The sequence below is a fragment of the Drosophila eugracilis genome, unplaced genomic scaffold (assembly GCF_018153835.1).
Source record: "Drosophila eugracilis isolate 14026-0451.02 unplaced genomic scaffold, ASM1815383v1 contig_367, whole genome shotgun sequence".
NCBI classification, from domain to species: Eukaryota; Metazoa; Arthropoda; class Insecta; order Diptera; family Drosophilidae; genus Drosophila; species Drosophila eugracilis.
This window is the reverse complement of record NW_024573224.1, coordinates 2,479,791-2,497,988: the sequence shown is the minus strand read 5'-3', so window position 1 is coordinate 2,497,988 and position 18,198 is coordinate 2,479,791. Positions and strand designations below refer to the sequence as shown.

The following is an 18,198-nucleotide window of genomic DNA, read 5'->3' as shown; positions in this document are numbered from 1 at the left end:
TGTTGTCAGCACTCGACCTATTCCACTTCCCCATAAATTTAATAGGGAAACCCCCTAACGAAGACTGCGAAAGCCGCGACAACAACAACGCATACATTTGTAATTACATGCAATTCATTAAAGTGTAAATACAACATAAAAAAAACTTGTTTATTAACAATTATAAGTGATGATGATGACTCGACCGAATGTTGACTCTTAAAAGGAAAGTTTTTTCCTATGTGGATTTTGATTTTGGATTTTTTTTTCATGCTAGCTTGATAAAAATATATTTTTAAAAATGTTTATTCTTGGTAAATTTTGTATAATCATTCTTTTTAGTTTTTAGGGAATAAAAATGTATATTGGCAAGGATTAATCACCTTCAAATGAAGTTTAACTTCGATGATCTGAAATTTTAGTTCAATGAAAAGTTGTAAGTCTTAGCAAACAAAAATAAAAGACAATTTCTTCTTGTGGAAAGACTTTTAACTCAAATTTATGTTTATTTAAAAAAATTTAGGTTTTTTCAGACTACAGAATGGTCCCATATAACCCTTAGGCTACCCTAGTTAAGATGGAAAATGATTCCAAAGGAACCGCAGCTAGAAACGGCTATTACTTTCCCATCCCCACCCCTTTACCAGTCAACTGCCTTACCCCTTTCCCTGTACAGGATGTGCGCAGACAAAAGGCATTTAAATTGTCATGGCAAGCAGCCTAGACGACAGCCGACTACAAGGACACGCAGAAAGGCTTGTCGCTGGTCTAAAAGTGGGTTGGCGAATGGGTGTTTTTACTGAAAATGTCTGCTCGCTTGGCTGTGCTTTTTGTGTGAAATAAGCAGTTGGGGGGAAGAAAACAACAAGAAAAAAAATGAAAAAGATATTACAGCCCGTGATGGAGGAGCACTGGCAAACATATTTACACCTTGTTGCCATATGCTTAATGAGCAAAAAGGCAAGATGAAGGATAAAAATGTAGGCGGGCAGGTAGAAAAAAACCTTAACAGGATGCCTGGCTGCCTTGCAATTGTAATTTTTGTTAAATTAACACGTTGCCAACTGTTGCGAGATGTGTGAGGTGGTAAGGTGGTTAGATATACCCCCCCTGGCTTGTTGCAGGAAGTTGTCAAGTGGCGTCGGCATAAATTCAATTAGCAAAGTGGCCTCGAGTGGTAATGGTTGAAGGAGAACTTTAAGAAGATCTGAGATATATATATATATATATATTTTTATATATACAATATTAGCTTCTGTGCATGGGCATTCGCATTTCGTTAGCCTTTTTCGACTCACAATCAGCGCAGTGAAGCGCACATCCTGTCAGCCTGAATGATTGTCCGGAGCTGTGTCCCGTTCTTGATTTAAACCGAAACTGAAATGCACACAAATGGATTCCGAACTTGACCTCGGCAGCCCTCTCCCTTCTATACGGTTCAGCCAAGCCAGTTTCTATTATTTTGTGAGCTTTATTTATACACGACTGAGGATGGGAAAAAGTACACTAAGGGAAAAAGGATAAAAATCTAAGTTTTTTTAAATAAAAATGTAAATAATCTAATCTCTTTTTCAAGATTTAAGTTTAAGGTTTACTGTAAAAATCTGAGTATAAAATTGATATTCTTTTCTCTTAAAATATATTACCATAATGTTTTAACATTTTCGACAAGTGCTCTTTATTTTTTCCCCCATTTCATTCAAGTCAATTTTGGTTTGCCTTGCCATGATTTGATGCGTGTGGGGGAGTGGCTTTGAGTGGGTGGTTTAGTTGCTGTTGGTTGAGATTTTAGCTCTGGGCCACCACTCGCCATTTATGCGCGACCCGTTGGCCTGGCGACAACATCTTTCGATTTGCACGTGCAATTTGCTTGCGGCAACCACTAAAATGTGTCACTAAATGCTCAGCACGCGAAACAGCTATGCACTCTGTATACAATACAACCCACGATCCGAGCAGCCAGCAATCAACCAAACAAAACTCAACAATGCCGCTGGGTTAGCTTAGAATAGGGTAGTAATGCAAGTGCTATGGGTTGTTTTGGCTACTAATAAAGTTTATTACAGAGTTTTTAGTAAACATTTATAGAGGAATTTCTTTGAAATTATAAGTTTTATAAAGGTAATGGGATGGAGTTTGAATGGGAATGAAAGATTGACTAGATTGTATTCTAAGATTTCTACAGTTATCAATGTTAATTTGGTATTTATGTATATGAAGATCTTTGATCACAAATTTAGGGCATATCCAAATTCGTTGCATTCCCAAACTGCACAGCTGCCTCCTTGTTCTTCTTAGTTGGTTATGCATTTGTTAAGCCCGCGAAAAGAAATTGCAACTCTAGCTTTTCCCCCATGGTTTCCACTGGTTTTGAGCTCTTGCCTTACGACTGCTGCTGCTACACGCCCAGTAATTGCCATTGCACTTGTTGTAGATGTAAATGTAGGATGTAGATGTGGTCCTTGTCCAACGCCTGCCACTCCTGCCACTCCTGCCACTCCAGCCACGCCCACCACCCTTCCTTCACCAACCATTCTGTTAACCGACCTCCTACAGAAAACCCGCTTGCACCCGTGGAGCCACTAAAAACAACCGCAACACAAAACTATTTTGTTCACGCAATGCGAAAATGCATTGTTGTTGGCGCTCTCTTGCCGCTGGCATTTGGCGTTACGTATACGCAACGTATGCCACGGCGCAATTTGCATTTGTATGCACATTGTTGTTCAAACGGGCGGCTAGAGGGCGTGGACTTTGGCTTGGTTTCCCTTGTAATTGCTTCAAACGTCATCATCACAGCCTCTTCTTGCTCCGCAACTGAATGCATTCATTGCTGTTATTGTTGGAAGGGCAGCGCTTGGCTTGGTTTAGCCCTAGCTAAAGTTTATTAAATTTGGTTTTGATTTAGCAGTCAATATTTGTATTCAGTTTCGGCATTGTAACAAAATTTTACAATTCTAAGCCTATTAGATAATCCGATAGAATGAACAGTGTATGGCGGGAAATCGGCTTTGCCCGCACGCATAAGCCAAAGAAACATCTGCGAATAGTTCGGATCAAGAAGCGCATTGCCAAGGCAAGGAAAATCTTTAATGAAAGGCAAAATGAATTGATACAGCTTCATTTCCGGAATCGAATGAAAAGTTTAATTATCAAATATCTGGAGAATAAATTAGAAGATTACAAGAACATGAAGAGGATACACAAGAGCTTAAAGTGATTGTCAAGATGAGTCATTGTAGAAATAGTAAGGGATCTGATTAAAAGAGACATCTTCAAACTTTAATTTCAAAGATTATCAAGAAATTACCAATTATTCCTGCTCTGAAAATATTTCACACTGAATTAAACAATTTTCAAATCAAAACCAAGCGAAAGCAATAGATAAAAGCCAAATCAATTTCCTTTGTTTGCCACACCATTCGGATTATGAAAATTTGAAATAAAGTTTCGTTTGGCCAGCGACCACAAAATCATTTTGAAACTGAGCTCAATAAAAATCAAAGCCACTGTTAGAAGCATTGCATTGAATGATTCGAAGAATCCAAGCCAAAATGGAAAGTTTCACCAGCATTAATAAATATTTACAGGCACGTCGCGTCCTCTTCAATGGAATGGCCTACTGGGCAGTTCCAGTCTCAGTTCTGGCAATGAAATCAAATCAAATATGCGCGCTGACGCTTTATATATCGCACCAAGGAGGGTAGCATCGTAGTAACATCGTTCGCTTTTGGTGTGCTCACAAGAATTTAAATCATCCGACTTACATGCTACTTACAAGCCAAAGCGCCTATATGTATGCCCCATAAAATGCGAGCAAGACCGAGTGCAGAATGGGCAAGTGGAAAAATGTCAGACAAATCACTGCGAAAAATCTAGTTTCTAGTTTCTTAAGAGTGTAATAGTTTGATCAGAATTTGAATATCATACTCGTACTAATGATATGACTTTCATTTTCTGAACTTATTATTGCATTTTCTAGATTTCCTATGTATAAACCATTAGTCAAAAAGTACGCAATGGAATTATAATACATTAGCTCGATGAACTTATTTCAGAATTTAAATTTTTCTCTCAGTGCCGAAGGACCAACGAAGCCAGAGGGCAGAGCCACGGAACGGAGTGGCGAACGGTCTCTGGCGGGCAGTTTTTGGACAACGCAGCAGCCTGAGACTGACATCGCCCCGGATAGACAGATAGATAGATGGCCGCCCCCACATCGTCCGCCCACTACGTTTCCTTCGCTGGCTGCAACAAAAACAAAGTTATTATTCGGGGTTTCGGACGTTCAACGATGGTTGGTGGGTCTTTGCCTTCTTATGCACACGGAATTTTTATGAGTTAATTTAATTTATAGTTTTATTATTATGTTCAGGGCATAATAATGGGCAATGGCGCGAGTATCGTGGCCCTCACTCCTTCAAGTAGTCGTTAAGCCTGGCCTTTCATGCACTTTTCAAGTGTGAATCGTCGCTACCAAACAATTTCTAGACCATTTTTGTCTTTTGGCTTTTCAGTGTTTGTTGGCAACGAACAACTTGTAAACAAGTCGAAATGGCGCATAAATTTAATTTAAACGTCGGACTGCTGGAAAGTATGCTACGATTTTTGCACTGTTGATTTATACGCTAATAAAAGCAATTTCGCTGAATGCTAAATGAAAGCAGTCTCCACAATCGGAGTAGCTGACAGATAGAAGGGGCTGAGAAAGCGAAGAGAGATTCAGGAAGTTCGTGAAAGCCGAGGAAGCCTGCCTTTGACATTGTAGACAAGCTGTTCAAGTGGTTTTCCCTTCAGCCTTCCAACCTATTTTTTGGCCATTTTGGCGGCCACTCCAAGTTTTATTTACGCAGCAAATTTAATTATTTACTCTGACTTTTCGACTTGAGTTTTGTGGACCAAACTAATGGATTGACCGCACCGACCTCTCTCCTTCTTTCTTTAGTCTAACATTATGATTAACTTTGCCTTTAGCTCTCAACTCTACGACCTTAAAGTGTAAGCCAACTTTAATTTTGGTTCTTTAAAGCCTTATTATTAATGCAAGGGAAATCAACAAATTCAGGCTGGCTTTTACATTCCGTTTTTTTTTTGTGCTGCCTACTAATATTGTTTACATTTTAATAACATGAATACCTAACATGCATTTTACATGCACATTTTCGTGGCAATTTTATTCAATGTTCGCCTGGCAACAAAACATTTAAATAACAAATGTATTAATTTTGCAACATCGAAGCGATGGTGCTCGTTAACAATAAATTTTCGCATGAGAACTAATGCTGGATGACTTTCAATTGTTTTAAAGCTGCCTAAAAATACATAACCCAAAAATATGGTTTAACAAAAGGAGGAAGTAAAACGAAAAAAAAAAAAACAAATACAAAGACAGACAAAAAAGTGAGAACCGGTTCCTGAATATTTCACCTGATACATGAATAAAATGAAAACGTATACTCATGCCTTTGGGCATTAAGGTTTAATGAAGCAATAAATTTAAAATCCGCCTTTTTTATTATGAAAAAAAAGGCTCATTGTAGGAGAGAGCAACAGAGAGAGAGAGACAAAGCGAGAGAGTGAGTGAAAGAGAGAGGGCTGTCAGTTTGGCGTGTTCGTTTGTATAAATACATAAACCTTTTTAAGCTGTCAAGTGATATGTCAAAATTGATATCCGAGTCATTTAAAATGCATGCAAATATGGCGCATCGGCAAAAAACCAACTCAACCCAAAGAGATATAGCGAGTAGTTGGACAAGGATAAAGGAGCAGCATCAGGAGGAGGACTCAAACACGTAGCAAGCAGGACTCGCAGCACATTTGCATAAATACGTTTACGTAATGTGAAATGTCAGCGACAGCGTGAAGAACTTCATATGCCCCCGAATAGCAGAGAAAGTCTTTCTCCAATCCCCAAAAAAAAAAAAAAGCAACGCACTCAATGCCAGTAAGCCTCACTTACTCGCTTCCTTTTTTGTGATGACCCCCCTTTTCTAGCAGTGCACTTTTTCAGTTCGAATTCGGTCTATATTTTTTCCTGACGCTGCATTGAAATTCATAACACATCTGATGCATAAACGCCCCCAAGCTGGCTATGGAAATTTCACGCATTTTATTAACACTGCAGGGGGCGTGGCACTGCCTGTCCTCGACATATGAGTGGAGTGGCAGTAAAAAACAAAAAAAAACAAAAAAAAAACATATACATATAAAGAGCAGAGGAAAAACCAGCGGGAAAGGCACTACAGCATCAGCGGGAGCTTAATGATGGATTTATTAATTAATTTCACTTTCATGTAGCAGTGCAAAATAATTATTGTGTTTTAAATGATAACAAACGTTATATTGTCTTTAGGCTTGAACTTCCTTTTTCCTTGGCTTGCAGATGGAAAGTTGATTATGGGAGGAAATAACAAAAATATTTACTTATTCGATTTAAAAGCTGGACGGAGATTAATTAGGGGTAAACAAAATCGCAAATCAAAGATCAACAGCCATATTTTTTTTAAGTTTTTTATATAGTTAAGTCCGATAGTGGAAAAATAGTGGAAAATAGAGTTAGTAGCGAAAAAAGTGGAAGATTTTTCTTAAATTAAATAATTTTATAAACCTACAAAAATAAATTCCAATCAAAATAATTTATGAATTATTATAAATTCACATTTTTACATTCAATTAATTTTTAAAATATTATTTTAATTGATTAAAAGTTGTTAATTGGCTATAAACCAAACTGAAAGGCATCAAAAAAGTATCCGATTAATTTAAAAGCTTCTTAAATAGTTATTAAATATTAAATATAATGCAAACGTTTTTAATTGCAAAATTTTAAAGAACACTATCGAACAAACTTTTGAATATATTTACTACCATATTATCGCAGTTGCCCTACTTAAAATCCCATTAAATATTTCTGATGTCTCTCCATCCAATCGCCTAGAGCTTTTGGCTTTCTCATTTCTGAAGCACCTTTCACAACATAATCCGCAGATCGGTGGCAACTCCTTAAAGTCGCTGGATGGCAAACATATTCATGTCTGCCTTGCACAACACTTCATTTTCCCCGGCTGCATTTGGCTTCAGTTTTCCACGTCCGCTGTTGCAACCTCATTTGTTCCTTCATCTTTCAAAAGCTTTGGAGCCCTCATCCAGTTGCCTATGTTCACTCCATCCTTGTCAGTCTGTCTGATGGCAACATATGGAGGCACATACTCCGCATTGTTGCAGCTCGTGTGTGCGGCTGGTGTTCCTGACGCTACACTAAACTACAAATCTTGGCTCATTATGCCAAATAATTTGGTTTTTATATTCTTAGCTTTAGATCTATTAAAAGGATAAACTTTTCCTGTTGATACCTTCAAAGAAAATATATCAAATTGGAAAACCTAGTAGGAATTAATATTTCGTAGGCCAGTGTTCGTTTCTGACTGCATTTTTGGGGCGCGCGCAAAACGTTGATGCATTACTTTCAACTTAACGCGTTTATTGTGCAATATAACGCGCCCCACACACACGCACACACACCCAAATTCGCGTAGCGGGAAAAAGAGAATAAGAGGAGAGAAAGCCGGAAAAGCTCCTCTGCCATTGCAAAATGTTGCTTATGAATTATTATGAGCCCCATGCACGCATTTTGCATTTGGCAACAATTTTATGGCACCGAATTTCGCTGTTGCCCTTGTCTGCCAACCATTTGCCAGCCCAGCCGAAAAACTTTTCACAGGCCGCATTGGTTGGTTGCAAGTTGCTAGTAGTAGTTGCTGTTTAGTTGCAGCAAGTTGCATCCATGACCATAGAGACGGCCCACAGTTTTTGGGGCCATTTATGAGTGATTTGCCAACTGGTTTTGTTTGGCCACACACACCGCATCGTCGCGCGTTCCAATTTAGCTCCGCTGCTCCGAGCTCCAAACTTATTTCCAAGTGCATAATTCATTGTTTCGCCCACATTATTTTCATGTCATAAGTTGGGCAGCTGTTTGTTGCCAGTCTCCGCTGTCTCTTTGGCAATTGGCTACAAGGCATATGAAATTAGTTCTATTTTAGTTACCAACTGCCACTGTCACTGGCAATATTCAACCGAAAAACTTCTCGCGACGTGCAATGGAAATATAATTTCGCTGAGCATTTAATTGAATTGTTAAGCTTTTGAAATGGCTGCAGGAAAAGGAGAAAAAAAGAAGATGTAAATGCTGGAGTACACGGAAGACAGCTGACATTATGCCATTAAAACAGAGTTTTGTACACAAAAAGTTGGGTTGATGCAATCATTTGGGAAACTAGTCAGTCGGAAAGGGAATAACTTATCAGTTTATTTATAATAACTTAAGATAGTAAGGTTCTGAGTGCAGTTAGTAGTTAAGCTTTCCCAGTTTATTTTCCATTTTAAAACTTAGTTAAGTCAGAATTTCTTAGCTTAAACCCATCACATATCCCCTTTAACTCCTCCATATGTTGCTTTGAAAGAATTACCTAACGTACATTTGGCCCGAGTTAAATATATTTTTTCCTGTTTCTGCTTACGCTTAATGCATTTGGCAAATCTAGTTAGCTGCTGCCGGCAAGTGCAAGTTCTTGCTCCATTTCCACACAGCGCCACTCAGCCGAGCTGGTAACATCGGGTCCAAGGGGCTAAAAGTCTAGGTCCTGAAGCTGTGCACCTTTAAGCAAATTCAAACTCGATTTGCACTCAAACTAAATGTGTTTACTTTTCACTCGCAGGCAAAAACTATTTACGAGTGCTACACGACTCTTCAGTGGGTTGGGGCAACCTTGCCTCCGGCGGCTTAGTTATTTACATTTGACGAAGGTGGAGGTGGAAGAGGTACAGCAGCAGCATCAGGACACCATCTCTACCTTTTCGGTTTTATCTGGGAATGTGCGCCATTTCGTGCACCTTTCAACGCTGCCATGCAAAAGATGCTTCATCAGCCGCTGAATGCTCCTTCTTTTTTCTCAACGGACAGCTTCAATCGCTTCCAAAATAACCGGTTGCTGATTGTTTTTCGCCGGAGATGTTACCTCACAGAGAAAAAATTCATAAGCTAACAGAAACTAAAGAAAATTAGAAACTAAAAGAATCTTAAGGTGTATTTCTTCAAAACTCATGATAATTGAGGATTTCCAAATACCAATTGGTATTCCTAACTAAACTAAATTCTGCAACTTTCAAATAAAATAGTTGATTACAAAAAGCATCTCTTGTACTGAAATTTAGATTACTTTGATAATAAAGCAACTGATTGGGAAATTCGATTCCTGATATTGTTTCCATTTTCTTCTGTGCACAACTCTACGCTTTCCTTTGGTAAAATTTCAATTGTAAATAAACTGAAATAACGTGGCAGAGTCGAGAGTACAACTTTTCCTTACATCCCGTTGCAGTCTTCAATTAAATCGATTAATTTGAGATACAAAAAAGGAGATGGGTAAGGAGTAAAGGGACGAGGAGTCCGACAAGAAACAAGAACAAAACTTTAGCATCGCCCCCGAAAAAAGGCTGAGATAAATGGCAGCCGTTTGGGTCTCTGGTCGTTGATTAGCAGTCCTTTCTAGAGAAGAGAAGCTGAGCATTTTAAATGTTGTTCTTCTACCGGAGAAACTGCAGAAGAACTGCAGCAAGGAGCAACGAGTTTGCCATTGTCCGTCCGCCTGTCACTTTGTTTGTCTTGTGCAAAGTTTGTTTATTTAGCAAAATTGGAAGTTCCAATGCATAGTGAAGGAGTTGTTTAATTGCCATTGAGCTGTGACAAGGCAATCGCTTCAAGGAAACTGATGCAAGATAACAGTTTTTCTTACATAGATGATAGTTTGGGTTCAGTAAGCTTTAAAAAAGTGTTGAATAGCACAACGAAATTGTTTAAATCTGTTGGGGGAAGTGGTAAAACTGATTATAGTTAGAGGTAAAAAGTGAGAAAATCAACAATATGATTAAACTTATTATTTTAAATTTTAAATCCCTTTTTCTTTTGCTAATTTAGGCATGAAAACGAGGAAAAATTAACATTTTTGTTTGGTTTTTTTCAAACATTCAACATTTCGGTCAAAAAAGTTTATGAATTGTAAGATTCAGTAAAAAGTGGCACAAAACAGTCTTAGACTTAGCTCTAGGAAACTAGTACTAGGATACTAGCTCCCAATACTTTCAGTCTTACTAAAAACTATTTCGAAATTCTATCTTAAAGCCCAAAAACTTTTATTGTTTCCGTATATTTCCCTCACAATTTTACCTTTAATTCGTATTCAATTAAATTGCCTGCCTGATTTCATTTCTTCTCACCGTGTTCAATGTCATTTTGGGCAGATCTAAGTGAAAATCGTTGGAAATTGTGGGTCTATTGGATGGGTGGTAATAGCCAGCGTTCGTTTATGTTTGTCCTGGTCAGGCAATAAATATTTTATGCATTGACACTTTTTTGGCACTAAGCCAATAATACGCACACGACAATGAGTCATTGTTGTTGGTGTTGCAAAACACAGCGATTGCTGTTGTTGCATGTGTGTTTTATTGCACTGCAAATAAATTAAATGCAGTGTGTTTGCGTGTGTGTTTGTGTGAGATGTTTTGTTGTTGTTGCTGTTGGTGTGTGTGTGTGTGTGTGTAACAAATGACACTGTTGCAATTTGTAAAAGCTAATCAGAGATGGAATGGGAGTTCGAGAGGCGGTGGAGAGATTGGCGACTCACGATGGCGGCCATAATCAAAAGCTTTCATGCGCATTACCAATACAATTAGCCCTATTCAAAGCCGGTCATTGTGAGTGTATCTGTGTGTATGCTATGCAATTGTATTGGTGAGTTAGGCAGGCCGGTGGGGTTCATGGGGTTAAGTGGTGGGAAAGTTTTAAGTGGTGCACGTTTCTCGCAATTCTCGCAGATAGGGTCAAATCCCCTAAATACAGACACACACACAGACATAGTCGCCGGAATAGGCTCGCACTGGAAAATGCAGTTAATTTTGCATTTTGTTTGCCACAAATTGTTGTTTCGACAGTGTAGAGCAATGGGCAGGAGCGCCGAGATAGCCTATTTCGACTGTTAATCTGCTGGGGCACTTGCAAATTTATGGCAATTGCTTTGATAAATGCCCACGAGCAGCGAAAAATTGTCACAGAAAGAGAGTGAGAGAGAGAGACAGAGAGGAGAAGAGTAGCGAAAACAACAAATACCAAGTGAATGCAATATAAATTGACAAATGTTCCGAGGACACGACAGACAACTTCCCATCCCAATAAAACATTTTCCCAGATAGATTACCCCTCCCCTCCATTCAACATACGCCTTTGATATTTTTGGTTAAACAATTTTTTAATTAAACAGAAACCTTTTGCGGGTCATGCAGAAATGCTTTTAGCCTAAAACATTTAATTAAAACGCTCATAATTAGAAGATGAAATAGGAAACGAGACAGAGGCCTTTGACCGAAACACATGCACATACCTATACAAACTGAGAAAAATTGTCTGCATTTCAATTTACTTAAATGGCACACATGCTTACACACACACACACATATATATATGCACACAACAAATGAGTCTCCGAAATAAAATGAAAATTTTTAGCTCTTGTCTAAGACCCCAAAAACCAAAATGAAAATGTAAATAAAAGGCAAACGAAAATCATGTAAGCAAACATAATTTAGCTTCAAGGTCAAGGGACTGTGGGGAAAGCATACTTTTGCAGGGACAAGCACTAATCGCATGTTTATCCCAAAAATTAAAAAGAAATTGACAAGCAGTTAGAAAATTCATAAATGTTAATAAAACGTTGGTTATGAATGATTTTAAACTTATTTACAGTTTCCTCGCAGAGCGTCAGTTTAGTCTTTTCTTAAAACATCAATTTAACACGTTGTTAATAATATAAACATGCATAAACAAAACCTTAAAACTGTTCTAAATACAAATTAAATTATTTCACTTTTAAAATTCATATACGTTAGGCAAGACTATAGACACTTTTCTCCGACCACAGGTCAGTGTCCAACTATTTAAGAATAAAAACCAGAAAACTAAAACCGCGGTGAGACAATTTCAAGCGTAGATGGGCAAAGGTAAATATGTTTCCCAAAGACATTCATCTTGAATACTTTCATATCTATTTTGTCCGAGCATTTAATTATTTTTGGTATAAAATTATTTTATTTAAACCAAAATACCTAACAATGTCCAAAACAAAATCTTGACCTCTTTATTTTAGACCCCTTCTTTCCAATAAACACGAAAAAATTAAATTGTTTCAGCTTTCACACTAGCAGTATATAAAATTTATGAAATAAGACCCATTAAAGCACCTTCTTCGAAATAAGAACAAAAATGGTGACCTCCTTGTTTGTGTCAGACACATACTGGGGCCAAGAGTAAAAAAAAAAGTATGCTAACATAAAAATCAACAAGAAGAAATCAGGGAGATGTATATACATATACAGGCAAACATATGACCAGCACACAGATACAAATCACTTGGCCACACATGCCAGACGTGCCACGCCTCCTTCCCCCAGTGAAAGGAGAAAAGAAAAGGAAAATCTTTTGGGCACACACACACACTCTCAAAAAATAAAACTAACTTGACCCGAAACTACAATGAACAAATAACAAGGCCAGGACTCAAAGCAAGGACTCGGACACTCTTGATATCCCTTTTAGGGTTGGGGGGTTGGATAAAAAATATATAAAAAATATAAAAAAAACAGGGCAACTCCAAGAGAAAGCTGAACGAGAGGTTGAGTTCATATTTTATGCGCATAGCGGCACATGTTTAAATTAACATAAAGCGAAATTGAGCTGCTGCCAGGGCGGTGCCCAAAAGTTGACATTAGGCACTCACACACACTCTCTGCGACTGCGACCTTCACCACCCAACCACCCACCCATCTTGCCCCCAGATGGACTCAAAAATTCCACACAAAAGTTGAATTTTATATGTCAAATTTTTGGGCTAGGGTATAACGCAAGTAAGAAAGCACAGAAAAAAAAAGGATTTTTGCGCGGCCTTTTTACATATTTTTCCGTTCGGGTCAGGCACATAACTGTGCATGGCATAATAATGATGCCCCACTCAACCGCAAAGAGGGCGGGACCTAAAGGGCAGTGGCCGTAGAGTGGGGCGTGGCACCTATGAAACACGATGCCAACTGTCTGGTCAAACCAATGCCCGGACCCGCTCAAATAAAGTGGAAAGTCGATAAATGAGAATTCAAGGCGTGCGACAAAGCCAACGGAAATCCGATTGAAAATGCAGGATTTTTCCACAGGGAAATGGTATGGATTTATGGATAATATCGAATTAATCACTAATAGGGGGGATCAGAAATGATCAGAAATTGAATTTATTATTGAAATATTTTATATATCTTAATAAAAGAAACAAAAATGTACGTTCTTCTTAATATTGTATAATTTTTTCACTTTTAATAATATGTTAATTAAATTTTACTAAAATATGAATCATATATCAAATTCCTCTTGTAGTAGCCACATGCTAACTTATTAATTACTTAAAACCAATGTCATATCATGAAATTTTCATCAGTCAAACGCCTCTCCAACACACCACGCTCTTTGGCCGAAAATCTAATGCCACTTGGCTCCTGATTTATTCACTGCCTCAATCATCGCTATGCTCGCATCCGATTCGGAGACCAAAGTAGGTTTATGTGTGCGGAATGCCATAGACAGATGATGCAGCCAAAGCCTTATTACATTGCCAATCGTCAAGGAGCAACATTTGAAAATAGCCAAACGCAAATACCCGCACATGACCTAGGCCGAAATCTGACTTGGCCTTCTCAACATATATATGGATGCTAGGCTTGAGTATCTGTTATGGAATTCCTCCTTTTGATTAGGACCGCTTCAATGGTGCTCGACTGAAAGCAAGAGCACTGGAAAAAAATATACCTGCTGTATTTATTTATTTATTATAATTTATTATAATTTTCTACAATATCTACATATGAAAAATACATTTAATATTGAATGCAGCAGAAAAGTATGCAATAAAAACAGACATACTAATTTCTTTCTTTTATATTTCTACATTTTGACTGATGATATAGGCTCTCAGTGCATTATCCTTGACTTGACGGTTTGTTGGCTTGGGCAATTTCCTGGTCAGAACGAAAAAGGGACAAGCCATAAATTTATGACCCGCCCTTCTGGCCTCAATAATGAGTAAAAATTTTCGATAATTCCGGGTTTGTCGACCGCTTTGGTGTCCCTTTTTTTTTTGGCTGCGCTTCGCTGGGCACGGCTCATTTGTAATTCACTTTCACTGTCTATTTATTTGCAATTTATTATGGATCGTTTGAGAGTGAACGAGATGAGGAACCGAATGAATTGTCGACTCATTGGATTATCGAATGGATTTTGATTTTGGGAACCAGAGGAGAGCTACAGAAAAGTTCTGAGCGAATGATGTCTAAAAAATCCCATAAATGTTAATTGCATTGTTGACCCTATTGTCTCCTGACAGCTGCCTGGAATGAGGTCGACAATTATGTGTACCCCGTCTCCGGGCCATCATACAATCACACACACACTGGTCAAAAAGGGCAAGGAATTTTTCGGCCAGGACATCAAATTCATTAGAAACGCTTCGCCTTTGAAGAGAGCCAGGATATGTGTGTGTATGTATGTGAAGTATCCTGGCCATTGGACTGCTGATGCTGCTTGTGTTCCTGCATGCAAAACGATGTTTTAATATGAAATTAGTTGAGTCCTTTGCTTTCTGGCTTTTGGCTACAGTGCGTGCAGCCAAAGGAGAGAGAAAGCTGGAGATCTGGAAAACCGGACAGGACTTGGTCACTTGGCCAAAAGTAAAACAAATACAAATTGCTTGCCATGTACTTATTTGGTCAACAAATGACAGGACATTCAGTGTAGATAGAGGCAAAACGTATAGCCAACATTAACACAACATTGTGACTGTTGACTTACGCAACAAGAAACAGTTACGACCAACTGCCAAAGTAGAAGCACAGTAACAGCCACAAAAGTGGGAATACACTAGCTAAGCTAAGGCTCGAACTGAAGCCGTTACCATTTCGAGTTTCTGGCTAACGACAGGAGTGGTGGTCCATTCAAGATGGAAAGCCTGTTGGCCCAAACAATTAAGACAAAGTGTAAATGTTTGTTTCATTGACTTTTTAAATGGAAATGCGTTAACTTGGCTCTGTCTGGGATTTTCCGAAAAGTACGTATGAGTTGAGTGGTGTTGAAGCAATAGATATAAATATGGTTAGAGAGCTAGAAGTAAGCCAGAGAAAATAAAAAAACATTTTTGGCTCAAAGCTGAAAGACATTAAATAAAGTGAAACAGCTTTATTTTGCTTCTGCAGTTAGATCTATGGCTATGGTTTTGTCTGGTTTTTAAGCAAAACTGATTTTTCATTCTTGCACAATATTTATTTTAAAATGCTTGTATATTCACATTTTGAAGGATTAGGTTTATTTTTTGCATTTCCCATAAACTTGCAGAGAAAGAAGAGTCAAGAAAAAGAACATTGAATAATACCTTTTGCATTTTATAGAACTCTAGTTAACCGGGAACCAGTAATTTTCACACTCTTTCCCTTGCCAATTTAGAGTAGATTTCGCTAGCGAACACTAATAGACGTGGGGCTCCAATTTTCCAAGCATTACAACAACTACCGAACATCCGCGCCCCCCTTCGATTTGACATGCGGCAGGCTGGCTGCCGGAACTTTTTCAACTGTCAATTAAAAGCGAAACTAATTAAACTTTGCAACACTGGCACAGACGAGACGCGTAATTAATCGACACACATATACCAGCCGCAAAAAAAAAAAAAAAACACAAAAAAAATTAAACGCCCACGAAACGCTCAGAATTGTAGGAAAGTAGGTCTTGGCAAAACTTGGCACAGGGCAATGCTAATGCAACAAACGCTTAAACTTTAATTAAACTTTGATATAAGCAAGGAGTCACGACGATGACGACAATTATTAATCAATTTGGCGATTTAGTTAAGCAAAAAGGATTTAACCAAAAAGCGGCATTGGCGTCGAAAACAACAAACAAAAAACAAAAAACTTCCGCGTGCAAACAAAATTATATCCGCTTTTCCTTTTGTTAAGCCCAACAATCTCTCACACCACAAAACCACAATATCCATCCCCCCCAGCCCACAGAAAGTCCAAGAAGAAGAAAACACATTGTCATCATTGGGGGAAACGCCAGGCGGTAAATGACAAAAGGGAAAAAGTATTATGGAGGCTTTCGTTGATCGAAAATCAAAATACTCTGGTAAAATAACTTTTTCAAAATCAAGCTAAGGGAAGTTTTTGTTACCTTGGCAAATATATTTTATTTTTAATGCAATTAAAATTATTAAATCTTTAAAAATTCAGAACAAAATGTGTTTAAAGTAAAAGAAACAACTTATAAAACTTAAAAAATATTATTAAATCTTATGTTAAGTCTATAATTTTCCCACTTTCATTCCAAAAACAAAAGCCCTTTGGGCCGAAAGGGTATTCCAAAAAAGAGTAAAGCACTGAAAACAATATGGCGCCACTTCCGGTTGCGTATTAACAGCAGGGTGGCATTAGGGGCCACATTGCATTGTCATGAAGCGTGCCGCAGCTTAGTGGGTGTCATTGGAGTTATTGCCCCATTGTCTGGGCGTCATCATCATTAACGGGTGGGCCGGACCGAATGTTTTTGATCGATATACTCGTACACCTTGTGTACCTTAGACCCCTTGCAGGTTGGTTGGGAAATCATTTTAAATTTTACCAATGCCCCCTAGCCGGCTTGAAACATCAAATTAGATTAATGACCGGGGCGGTACAACAAAGTGTGGTGGGAGAGAAGAGGAGAAGCAGAGCCAACCTCAGATCGGGACAAAGCCACCAAACAAACCCAATCCGAAGTGAACTGAACACTCATTATGCGCCGCACGAGTTCGATTTGATGCTCATTTACTTGTTTGTCTGCCCCATGATTTTTCTTTCAGCCAGGATTCTCTTTTTTCTTTTTTTCCTCCTGCACATCGCCCCTTCCACTTTTTTCCTTTTTACCTCCCGCCTGTTGTCTTTGGGCTTCTCGCCGCTCGGCTCACCGCAATAATTGGAAAAGTTTTCATTTGAACGCCATCAACGACAGCGGCAACAGCAGCAACAAGAACAATGGGGCGTGTTACTACAACAAGAAAATTGCGGTTCCAACAACAACATCTTCAGTAGCATCAGCAGAAGCAAGAACAACAACAACAACAGCAGCACCGAACGCCGGCAAAAAGTCATCAAAAGGCTACTAAAGGTTGACGCAGGCAATGGCCAGTGAGTGTCCCCATTTGCCCCTCATGCCACTACCCTTTGCATCCACCACATCAGCATCAGTATCAACGCCCATCCACCCAATGTCGGTAGCCCTTCCTTTTTTCAGCTCTACACTGGGAGAAAAAACTACTGAGATGTGGTCAATTGCATTCCAGTTTTTATTTCTTTTTTCATTATTATTTGAAAACATATTTATCGATATTTAATGAATATTTTTGTGAACTTAGATTGATGTTAATATAAAAATATATATATATATATATATATATATTTAAAATGATTTTTCTCTCAGTGCATGCCCATCTTCAGCCAGGCATCCTCATTCTGTCCAGCAACTTTTTGCGGCCATCGCACGCTCTCATAGATTTGGCACGCAACGGACCACGAAAACGAAACGAAAACACTTTACACTCCAGAAGTGCAAGCGAGATGGCGAAGGCCGAGTAAAAGGGAGAGGGATAGAGTCTGAGTTCAGAGACCGATCTACTATTTGTCCGCTTGGCCAGATGGCTAGCCTGCATTTCCCGATGCACTGCAATGGGAAAATAGTTTGACAGGCAAACAAGAAAATTTCGAATCTTGTGTTAATTATTAAATATATTATTAATTAAATTATAATATTAAATATTACATTTAGTTTTTGTTAGGTTTATTTATTACCTTTTTTTGTTTTAAATTTTTTTGCAAGAACATTGCATATTCGCCTAGTTGCCGACCCCTTCGCTGACCATCCTGGCCATTGCAGTTTGCCTACAATGATTCAAGTTTTCATTATCAGGCCTGGCACTTCTCACTCTTCACTGGCCAAGTTTACCAGCTGCCGGACCATCTCCCAAACTTTTCCCTTACCCAATTTTCCATTTACCCCCCTTCCACCTTTGCAGCCAAACGTGAGAGCATTGAGAGTGAAGCAAA

General features: G+C 38.5%; 1 protein-coding gene across 1 annotated transcript; it reads left to right on the top strand.

Annotated features, from left to right (window-relative positions):
- The first annotated feature begins 2,676 nt into the window (after positions 1 to 2,676).
- LOC108116279 lies at positions 2,677 to 4,031 on the top strand. The gene has a single exon (XM_017228066.2). The coding sequence runs from the start codon at positions 2,963 to 2,965 to the stop codon at positions 3,197 to 3,199; it is 237 nt and encodes a 78-aa protein (XP_017083555.1). The 5' UTR covers positions 2,677 to 2,962; the 3' UTR covers positions 3,200 to 4,031.
- The last annotated feature ends 14,167 nt before the right edge of the window (positions 4,032 to 18,198 follow it).

What these genes read in the sequence shown, in the direction of transcription:
- LOC108116279 (XM_017228066.2), top strand. Translation starts at nt 2,963, where the DNA reads ATGAACAGTGTATGGCGGGAAATCGGCTTTGCCCGCACGCATAAGCCA.